General features: G+C 36.5%; 1 protein-coding gene and 1 pseudogene across 1 annotated transcript; one reads left to right on the forward strand and one right to left on the reverse strand.

The window, feature by feature from the left end:
• Window positions 1-535: 535 nt before the first annotated feature.
• Window positions 536-1631, forward strand: LOC110719791 (annotated as a pseudogene).
• A 1815-nt stretch (window positions 1632-3446) lies between these two features.
• LOC110719774 lies at window positions 3447-6562 on the reverse strand. The gene is made up of 6 exons (XM_021898753.1): window positions 6163-6562; window positions 5121-5956; window positions 4832-4960; window positions 4217-4678; window positions 3953-4141; window positions 3447-3839 (listed from the first exon to the last, which is right to left on the reverse strand). The coding sequence occupies exons 1-6, from the start codon at window positions 6560-6562 to the stop codon at window positions 3447-3449; spliced, it is 2409 nt and encodes an 802-aa protein (XP_021754445.1).
• Between the last annotated feature and the right edge of the window lie 5495 nt (window positions 6563-12057).

Genomic DNA, 12057 nt, shown 5'->3' on the forward strand with positions numbered 1-12057 from the left:
TTGCCCAAAAATTTCAAGGGTGAACTACACCTACAAGAATAATTAGACTTGATATCAATAAGAACACTTTTAAATTACTAATCAAACAAATTTAACTTTTATGTTTATCAGTGTAGAACTTTAACTTTAATAATATGTTATTATATTTTAGTAATAAATTTATAAAGATGATGGTTTTATATACTAATATATACATTGAATTAATTTTAATCACATATGATATTACAACACTTGTTATTAAATGTTACGAAGTAGTAGCTTAGAAAATACCGTCAAATTATAAGATATGTAAATAGTGTAAAACTCAAAAATCAATATAGTACGAGTACTTATTTTTATTTTTAGGTAAACGATAAAGTTGCTGCCCTTATCCAATGTCAACTTCGGCATCATTTCAATTCATCTTTGCATCCAACATTCATCATGAATCTACTTGTAAAACAATGTAATCATTTAATTGATAAAGAACACAATCATATCATTCACTCGATAAATAAAATTAATTATTTAAACGTTTTTCATAGAAAAGGGCGCAATCTCTATGATTAAATGATTAGGCAACTCATATATATATAGTAGGGAGTGATTTGCCACTTTGATATGCATGAAAGTACACCAACAAGTAGAGACCAAAATTACATAGCACAACATACATCCAAATTACTTACCTTACCGTTCAATTAGATGGAAAGTCTTTTAGTTTTCTTAATCCTCTCTCTCGTAGCATCTTTTAGCCATGCCGTCCAACACGATTTTTGTGTAGGAGACCTTAGTCGCCCGATGGGACCAGAAGGATATGCTTGCAAAGATCCCGCTACAGTCACTAGCGATGACTTTGTTTACACAGGGTTTCGTGGTGAGAAACCCACCACAAATATTTTTCGAAACCATTTAACTCTCGCATTTGCAAATGCATATCCAGCTTTGAATGGTCTAGGTATCGCTTTGGCGAGGTTAGACTTTGCAGTGGAGGAGTTATCCCAGCTCATTCCCACCGAACATCAGAAGTTCTTATTGTAGCAAAAGGGACTATTATTGCAGGGTTTATTGATACGAACAACACTGCATACTATAAGAAGTTAGAGGTTAGTGACGTTATGATGTTTCCACAAGCCATGCTACATTTTCAAGTTAACGTTGGTAAAACCCCGGCTCTTGCGTTTGTAAGTTTGAATGGTGCAAATCCAGGATTACAGATCACTTCGTCTTCTCTTTTTGAGGGAAATTTACCTGGTGAGATCGCTGAGCAAATCTCTCTTCTAAGTCATCAAGAGGTTACAAGGATGAAGAAGTTATTTGGCACAACTTAATAAATTAAGTTACCTCTTTTTCTTCTCCCATCTTTTAATTTATCCTTTCTTTGTATTGCATGGCATCTTTCAAGCTTTCATTTACTTTATTACTTGCATGTTAAGTACAAATATAATTTTATTCCAAAGGAGGGGAGGAGGAAAAAAGAGCCCAACTAATGTAATAATTAATGTCCCAAGTATTTTACGTTCAACTTTCTAAAGAAAAAATGTTTTATATGTTATTCATTACTAAAGTTTCGTGACATGTAACCTATTATGTACTACGTATTTATTTGTTGGTGAATTATGTTATATAGAGTGAACATATTTTTCTGCTAATTTATTTATAACAATCGGTATTTTGTAGTCTTAAACAAAAAAAAAAAAAAAATCATCGATATTTTGTATCTATTATCATACCAGTTAGATATGTGCATGTTTAGTTGATATCAGTCCGTAAATATATCTAAACATGAAAGTTCTATGAAGTGGAACAAAATGAAATTACCTAGTTGGCAATATAATTTCCTTGGAAGTATTTTTCAAACCAAATTAAATGAACATATATAAAGGTGCTTATATCTAGAGTTGGCCTAATTAAATCAATGAAATTAAACTTCCCATAGAAAGTTTTACTCCATTGATAATCAAATTAAGTTGGTTGTGAACTTCCTCGGAAATACAACAATACGACATCAAGGAAAATTATTATTATTTTTTTTTTAGGAAAATGTATGTGCAACCAAACACTCACTAGTATGTTATACTACGTAAAACTTTTACTTCGTATATATAGAAGATGGGTGTGGATTATAGTGGCATATCTTCTACATGAGGTGGGGTAGTGGTGGTGTTAACACGCGGGTGGCCTGGGGTGTGGTTGAGGTGGTGGTAGTGGGAGCTAGATGTGGTGGGTTGGTGTGTGAAATTGGCTGGAGCTCATTGATGATCCCTTCAACATTTCAACACATTTGTGAACAAACTCTATAACTAGGAGTCTATTGAGCCCATGAACAAATCTGCATGTGAGTGAAATCGTTATTATACTTCGTATAAGACTATAATAAATGAATGTGAAAGTGAGGCTGAGTGTTAGGGATGTGTATCCCATATTGAAGAAATTGAACAACAAAATCATGTTTACTTTTCATTGAACTTATAAAGTACTCTTGAAGCAGGTTGCAGCCTAAGCCCATTTAACAAAGTCAAATCACAATCTTTAGCAAACCCTCTATTTCTTAAATTTTCTTTCTTTTTTTTTTAAAGACTTGAATTTCCTAATTATTGTTGGTTTGATTAAATTTAGAAAAAATTTGACTTTTCTTTCTAATTTCTTTTTAAGAATACATTTTTATCATGTAGAATCTTGTTTATTTATTTATTTATTTTTTAAAAAAAAATTAGAAACTAATAAAGCTTGGTTAGGCTACCCAAATGAGCTAGAATCTTGGTAGATTCATACAATGTGCAGTTTATAAATTAATTTTTCACAAAAAAATGTATAAAAAAATTTCGTTCACTTCAGTGAATGTTATTATGAGCCTATGAGGTGAAGAGTTTTCTCGTTAATTGTTGACTGGATCGGCCATAGATAGTAGTAGTATGTGGTGGAAGAGGATGGCGTGGAGCCGAGATGAGGAGGGTGGTGTAGCATAAGGAGTAGGCATCGAGATCAACGGTGGAAAAAATTTGTGGAGACTTATTATTAGAGGTTGTGATACCATGTATTTTTTTTTTTTTTGACACGACCCGCAAGATTCAATTATATATCAAAAGCCACTTTGTCACAAATGACAAAGGGAAGCGAAGGGGGTGGACATTCATTCCTCCATCCAAATATGTTCCCCAGACAAAGATAGGGAGAGTTTAGCGATGGAGTGAGCCACCTTATTAAAGATCTTGGCTAAAAAATAAAACTACTAGAAACACACAAACTAGCAAAACATAAGATGTCATCAACAATCAATTGGGTGGGGGTTTTCTCCTTAGCCTTCAACTACAGGAGATTTATCAGGTGCAAGCATTCTGAAGAGATCACAAGATGTCTTAGGCCTGCTTCATATGCGTACTTTAGACCAAACAGGAGGGCTTCGGCTTCGGCTTCAACGTTACAGGCGCTGTAATCCCCAGTGATCGGCCTACCACCAGCCATCATCACATCACCAAGATTGTCAAACGGACCACCATGCCAAGACCAATTCTGCCCTTCTTTGAGAGAGCTGCGTCAGTATTCAGCATGTACACACCATGAGGAGGGGGAATCCATGTGTGCTCACTGCCACTATTTGCTGTGCTTGGTGCTGTAGTTTCACGCAAGGTCGCAGCTTCAAACTCACCAAGAAAGCTGAGCATTCTTTCACACGCAATAGGGGCTTCCACTTTTTTATGTTCAAAAGTCCACAGATTTCTCAAGTCCCATATCTTCCTCCAAAACATCATGAAAATTTCCCATCCTTTATTCATAGTGAGCTTTTGCATCATCTCAGTGCTCCACTCCTTGGCAGAAAAATTAACCCCGATACTTGTGTCAATTCTTAGAGGTGAGAGCTTCCAATAATTTGACTCTCTGGGCAGAAAGCCAACATATGCATAATTGTCTCGCATTCTTCCCCACATCCAAGGCCAATTTTCATTCCTCTTGTGCTAAGAACTGCACGCACCGGAAGACCACCTCGTACAGCTCGCCACGTCACCGATTTCACCTTAGGGGGGACACTCGCCTCCCAGATCTTTCTCCACAGCTTAACATCAGGGACAATATTTGAAGGTCCTGCATTACTCTTGCTTCTTTGCAACTCGAAGTGGTATGCTGAACGGACAGTGAACTCGCCATTTTTAGTGCCCTTCCACTACAGGAAATCATTTTGGTCATTTTGCGGCAATCGAATTTTCCCAATTGCTTGGCTCTTAACATATGATAAAACCTGCCCCATATTCCAAAATTTATGCCCTTCTTCATTAACATCGATCCATTCCAAGACTAGCAGTCTACTGTCATTCTTAGAGCTTGGAGGAGAAAAAAGCTTCGACCCAGGCAGACTCGGCACCCAATAATTTCCCCAAATCTTAATACTTTTGCCATTTCCCACTACCCGATTCGACCCTTCTTTCAAAAGTTCTCTTGCACTCATAATAGTGCGCCAAGTATAACTTGCCGAAGGTGGGACATTTGCTTCCCAGAATGAAGTGCGAGGGAAGTATTTACCTTTTAGGACCCTAGCAGCCAGGGAAAAAGGGTTCTTAACAATCCTCCAACATTGCTTTGCAAGCAATGATGAATTAAAGGCTCTCATGTCTCTTAAATCCAAACCTCCCTTTTTCTTCGATTTGCACATCTTATCCCATCTTATCAGCACAAGTTTTCTTTCCCCATCTTTTTGTCCCCACTAGAAATTTCTACATACTGAATTAATATTGTTGATGACAGAATCTGGGATCTTGAAGCATTGCATGGCATAGGTGGGTATTGCTTGGGCCACAGATTTTAGTAGAACTTCCCTTCCCGCCCTCGAAAGGTACCGTTCCTTCCACCCCTTAACCTGCTTCCACACTCGATCTTGGATAACCTGGAAAACAACTTTCTTGGATCGGCCTATATAAGTAGGGAGACCAAGATATTTCTCGTGTCCTTCAACTTTCGTAAAGTTCAACTTCAATTGAAGCATTTCCTGCATATCGGCACTAACATTACAACTGAAAGAAACCTCCGATTTTTCCATATTTATCTTTTGCCCCGACGCAACTTCATAGATATTGAGAATGTCAATGACCGCTTCCACTTCACTAGCATTTGCTCTAGTGAAAAGAAGGCTATCGTCCGCAACAAACAAGTGATATCGGGTCAACATTCCTGACAAGTTTCACCCCATGAACCATGCGACTTTGCTCAGCATTACGAAGGAGCGCAGAAAACCCCTCGGCACATATAAGGAACAAGAAAGGAGATATGAGGTCTCCTTGACGGAGACCTCTACTAGGTACAAAGCTCGATGTCAAGAAACCATTAACAAGGATGGAATAAGAGACCGAAGAGAGGCACCTCATAATAAGTGACACAAAGTTATGGTTGAAACCCAGATTTAGCATCATTCCCTCAATAAAACCCCACTCCATGCGATCATATGCCTTACTCATGTCTAATTTCATAGCCATGTATCCTCTTATCCCAGATTTCTTTTTACAGAGATAATGGAATATCTCATATTCCACAAGCACATTATCCATAATTAGTCTTCCGGGCACAAAGGCACTTTGATTTTCACTAATAACACTCGGCAAAATGAGTTTTAGTTTGTTTGAAAGTACCTTAGACACAAGCTTGTAGAGAACATTGCACAAGCTAATTGGTTGATAGTCCTTGGTGGAGTCACATTCATTATTTTTGGGAATAAGAACAATATGGGTGTGATTAATCGGGTCAATCGGGGCATTATTATTCAGAATATCAAGCACATACGACACAACATCATCACCAACAACGTCCCAAAATTTTTTATAAAAGAGAGTGGGCATACCATCAGGGTCGAGTGCCTTTGTGGGGTGCATGTGTTTGAGGGCACAAATCACCTCCTCCCTTGTGAAAGCTTCAGTCAGCAAAGCATTCATTTCATCAGTGACTCGGGTCTCAACTGCATCCAGAACTGGTTGCATATCATTACCCCCATCTGAAGTAAACAGTGACTAAAAATAGCTCTCAAAGACTGCTTCAATTTCTTTCTCGTCTCGTCTCCAATTTCCCCCATCATCATAAACACCTTTTATAGTGTTTCTACCCTCTGCTTCGCTTTCTTAAGGAAGAAAGTTGTATTTCTGTCACCCTCACGGAGCCAATCTTGGCGACTTCGTTGTGCCCAAAACGCTTCCTCCCTACCTTCAAGTTCATCAATTTCCAGATCGATCCTTCTCATCTCAGCTATATTATCCTCGATTAGAGGAAGCTTCATAAGATTTCCCATTAATTCTCTTCGAGAACCAATCTCATCCTTGAAATCAATTGACTTTTTTGAACTCCAGGAGCGCAAACTTAAAGAACAAGCCGCAATTTTCTGTTTTACATTGCAAGAGGGGTCCAAATTCCAAGCATCAGAAATAATGTTCCCGCACTCATCATCACGAAGCCATTCTTTCTTGAATTTATTAAAACTCTTCTTTCTGTTTCTTTTGCCTCGATTAATCAGCAATTGTTTCTGGATGGTGATTTCTAAAGGGACATGGTCAGAACGTCGTTTGGCAAGAGCTCGACATTCGAACAAGGATATAAATCGAGTCATTCATCCGTAGCCACAAAGCGGTCTAGTCTCTCCTGTATGTTCTCACTATGAGCCCCATTATTACTCCAGGTGAAGGACAGACCCTTGAAGTGCAAGTCTCTAAGGTTACGCTTGTTCATAGAATCACGAAAGCTATCGATCTCATTCTGATTTTTTGGGTTGCCCCCTTTTTTCTCACCATGCGTAAGTGTGTAATTAAAATCACCGAAACATAACCAAGGCAAAGTACTATCCTCTCCCAACCTTTCAATGAGCTTCCAAGTTTTATTCTTCCTACCTTCTTTAGGGAAGCCATAAATACCTGTTAAGCGCCACACCAATCCATCATCAGTTGCTAGGGTAAAGTCCATGTGATTCAAGTGCGTTGAGATTAGTGTAAGGTTTAGTTCACCCTTCCAAAACATCGCAAGACCACCGCTTAAATGCCTTCCTTCTCCACTAAAGTCAACACACAAAAAGTGATCAAAATTCAGCTTTCTTTTAATACTCTCCCACTCCTTACCTTTTAACTTTGTCTCCGAGAGGAAGACAAAGTGGGGATGTTCAAGAGATACTACGCCCTTAAGCGCATTTTCTGAGCGGGGACTCCCCAATCCCTGGTAGTTGCACGAAAGGCCTATCATTGTTGTTCGCGGGGTTGCAAAGCAACCACCACTACTAACATTATGTGAAAATCAGTCTCCTTCCTTTTAACAACCTTCACATGTTCCTCATTTCCACCAATATACTCTTCAATCAATCTGTCCATTTCCATGGCATTTTTCCTCTTTCCACGAGTATTTTCAGTAGTACACTCAAGAGGGGTGCTTCTCTTAATAATGTTGACCTTCCTTAGCGTACGTATAGGTAGGTCCCCACCAGTAGAGTCCTCTGCAATAAGTGCTGGGGTAGTCACCTTTTCAACGAGAGTTCCAGCATCTAACTCTTTATCCACCTCATTTAGTGACACCTCATTATCCTTTACAATAGGATCCTCCATTGCATTGCTTACCCCTCCGCTTGGTACTATAGCAACTTCCTGTAACTGTTTCTGCATCAGTGATACATTCTCTTCTACTTCTTTACTGTCAGACTTGTGCCCTTTCTTGAAGAAAAGTCTCCTTGCACAACTGCTGCTGTTATCCCCTCCTTCATTTGTTTCACCTTTATTTGATTGCCAAGGAGAGGCTCAGAGATTTTCATTGAAAATTCTTATTGGGTTTTCTCCATGTCTGGCATCATCATAGTCCTTTTCACCATGCCCATGCTTCCCACAAACATAACAAAACAAGGGAAGCTTTTCATATTTCAGCTCAAAAGTTTTTTTCTCTCCACCCCTCATCTTCAGTCTAACTTCTTTGACCAGGGGCTTGCGAAGGTCAATCATAGCTCAAATTCGTAGGGACTTGTTGATTCCTACAATATTAGACTTATCCATAGACATATAATCACCCACCTTATCGCCAATTGTACGAGAATTAGCCTCATTGCTTCGCTCTACAAAGGGGAGGTCATAAACCCTAACCCAAAAGGGTGTTTGGTGAAGGGGAATATTAGAGGGTCTTTCGTCCCCCTGTACATCACACAGGGCTAAGGTATGACGATCAAAGTGCCATGGGCGGGCTTCCATTACAAATTCTTTATCCTTCCAATGGTGGAATTGGAAGAAAAAGGTATTCTTGCCGATGTTGTTTGCCTCCATTCCATGCTTAGGATTCCAAATTCGTTTCATGGTTGATATTAGGGCATTGCTATTGACACTTCTCTTCGTCCAAACTTTCCCAACCACTCCCTACGCAACCCTAGATTCGTCATCATCCTCATCATCTAACTGCCATTCAACTTCGTCTCTACACACCTCTTCAGTATTCTCACGATTGGGAAAAATAGCGCTCATCATGAGAATTCACAGTCAAGAAAAACAAATCACACACAATTAATAAGGAAAAAAACCAAATTAAAAGAACCTTTGATAATCAAAGGAACAAAACCTAGCAGTGGCTAGGGCGAAACCACCCAATAGAACGACTCTAGGGGGAACCAATTTTTTTTGTATAAAATGTGATACCATGTAGGATTGTTTAAATCTCCTTATATATCTGTGATATTTGACATTTTATCATTAATCAATATATATAGTGTGCTTTTGTATTCTAAAATCTTATTTAGAAATAAACACATTATTATTTTTTTTAAAACCAAATAAACACATAATATGAAAGATATCTATTAACTATTACTAAAACAGAAAATTTGCTACATCATCCTCTCCCCAAATTGTATATGTGTCGCTCTCTCATAAAAAATGTTCCCGCCAAATGCACTTATGATGTCATATATTTTTTGGTTTTTTATAGGAATTGGTTATATTTTTATTTTTTTTTCATTTGAATCTTTTGACTGTGTCAATAAATAAATAAATATATTTTTTTTTAGTTGATAAAAAATTGGTATTGAACTTAAACTTTTTAGGTAATTGGTAACTACGAAGTTTATTTATTTATTTTTTTTAAAAAAAAAGCTTTTAATGTTATTTGTGTTTTTTTTGTTTTTTTTTTTTTTTTTACTAAGGATTCTGCAAGCAACCTAGCTATGAAGTCATGTACTAATAATATGGATATTTGTTATACAAAAATGAACTAATGTTGTTGGTAAGTGTTATCTTTGTTTTGTATTTCCAAGGTGCTTCTATTTATTTAAATTAAGATTGATAGAGTATAAAAACATAATCTTAGGCCTCAACCATTAGCTTAAGCTTTTGGTGGAGTTGGTCCTTCAACAAGGATCTTTAAATTACAAGTATTTTTATTTTGTATTTCGAACTCTTAGATGGAGAATATAAATTCGTATGCATATGGTTTGATTAGATCAGATTGACATTCTTTTTTATATTTTGTTACAGCTCCTGTAATTTATGATAATAGATATGTTTTTATGATCTAATTTACACATATATACGGGAAAATAATAATAGAAATAAGCTATTTCATTTCAATAATTTTTGCAATCCTGAATCGCACAGGTCTAATCTAGTAATTTAAATTAAATCTATTGAGATGCTTGTCAAAAAATAAAAAAAATTAAAAAATAAATAAAAAAAAATTAAAATTTTTTTTAAAAAAAAATAAATAAAAAACAAACTATTGAGATAATCTTTACAAATTCCCTATCAAGGAAGATTAATCTTCAAGTGTGTGGTAGCGTGAAAAAAAATCTACCGTTATTTTCATCACACCCATCGACAAATTGACATCTTTGAAATATCAAGTGGGGAAAAAGTTAGGAAGATCCAAAGTTGTTTGTGGCCACCACAAGCTTCTTACTACCCTTTCAATTTTCAAATGAGGTACACTTGTTGACCTTAGTCCCTTATTAACTACTGATCATTTATCAACTATGCTGAAAATTATGCATTTGACATAAAATACATACAAATTTATTACACAAATTATATAAGGTATGTAAAATACAGATTTTGAACTTTAATTCATTAGTTTCTTAGTTAGAGATCTTAGGATCGCTCATTGTAGACAAAGATGACACTATCCAGTGGCGGACCCAGGAATTTCCGACTGGTGAGTCACAATCGATAATCAAATATGTAAAAAAAAAATTTTACCAAACAACCAAATAATAGTACTAAAAAATACATCCAAATATTCAAACAATACAAAATACAACCAATAGGCAGCATCCTTTTCCACACTATACTCAAGCCAAGTCCAAGTACCAAACCACTTAGCACAAAAGCGACGGTTTTTGCCAAAAATAGAAGTTTGAGGAAATACAAAGTCTTTGGGCTGACAAGGCTTTCTTTGAATGTAAATTCTTCTCACTAAATCTCTATCATCTTTATGAAATTCACTCATCTTTCTCCTCTTTCCTGGATCTTGTGGAAGATTAGCAAATTCATGTTCACTTAATCTTTCATCAAAGATTGGGGCATTAGGAGAACATTGGCCTTGTTCATTTTGAGGGGAATTTTAAGTTGAATAATGAGATGGAGATGAATGTTGTTCACTTTCTTGAGGTTGAGATATAGTTTGTAATGTTTTGCATTTCATTTGGAATGCGTTTTCTCTTCATTCTGAAATTACAAGACTAAAATTAACAAACTAATAACTAACAAGCTAATAAACACCCTAACTACTGTTCTCCGTGTAATAACAGTTTAAACAATTTACAGCAACAATCACAAGAAAAAACTTAAGAATGATTTAAGGTTTATGTAACCACAATTGAGACACAATGTTTTACAATTCCTGAATCCGCCTAGTCTATACGGAACTTCCAACCGAATATGCGACTAGCACCACTAACCAGTCCACACTGTAATCTAATTATAAATTTATAATCCTCCTTACACTAATAGCTGTCTTATACAATGTCCGGCATCACATAAACTAATAAGTTCAATTTAACAGTCAAAACACAAATAATGCAAATTCAATGAACATTCATCGTATATACTAATTTTAAGCAACAAGTAATGCAAATTTGATCAGAAATTCACAAAAAAAAAAAAGAATAAATTGATGATTACCTTGCCAGACGGCAGACGCTGATTGAGGCGAGTAGGCGGAGCAGCAGGGCCAGCAGCAGGGCCAGCACTGGAGGCGACGAGGCGTGAGCCGTGAGCGAAGAGGAAGCGTTAACTACAAATCAACCAAAGTTTAAACCAAAGTTTAATAAAATTAACTAATTAGAGTGAATTAAATTGAAGATAAGAAATTAAAAATAAAAATTAGAAATCAACTTACTAGTGAATTAGCAATTGCGTCGAAGCGATTGCGAAGAGGCGAAGAGCAGTGACCACGGAGACGGAGCAGGAAAGCATCAAGCAGGCAAGCAGCAGAGGCAAAGCAGGCGACTGGAGGGTGGCTGGGTGGAGGCAGTCTGGTGAAGATGAAGCGAAGAGGAAGTCAAGAGGCGAAGAGGGAAGAGCAGCTGAGGAGGCAGTGGGCTAGGGCTTGAGGAAGTGTCGGGACCTGAAGTTAGATAAAATTTTTTTTGGGCCCTGGTGAGTCATTTGACCCACCAGGCACAAGGCCCAGTCCATTTACACTATCACGTACGTCTTCTTGCTATTTATATAATTTTTGTTTTGATTCAATTAGTTTGATTGTAAATGAATATTCGGTGAATTGGATTGATCATGAGGATAACAAAAAAAATATAAAATTCAATATATGGATAGAAAAACTATTCGATTAAAAAAAAAAAAAAGAATGCTACATTATCATAATAATACTTCGTACATATTAATTACAAATAAAAATAGATTAATTATCACCTGCATATTTGATGGCAACAAACCCAAATATTGGACTAAAGAAAAATCAAACTAAATTTCGAAGGAGACACAAATGATATATTTAAGGTTTCCAATTTTATACGGAGTATAATCTTGATGATAAAGTAGAATTGTCAACCAATATTTTGAATTTTATTTATTGTGACAACTAATGTATTAAAAATTTCCAAAGATTATGTATGCTTTGTTTGTAATAAAAAAT

This window comes from Chenopodium quinoa, unplaced genomic scaffold, assembly GCF_001683475.1.
Source record: "Chenopodium quinoa cultivar QQ74 unplaced genomic scaffold, ASM168347v1, whole genome shotgun sequence".
NCBI classification, from domain to species: domain Eukaryota; kingdom Viridiplantae; phylum Streptophyta; class Magnoliopsida; order Caryophyllales; family Amaranthaceae; genus Chenopodium; species Chenopodium quinoa.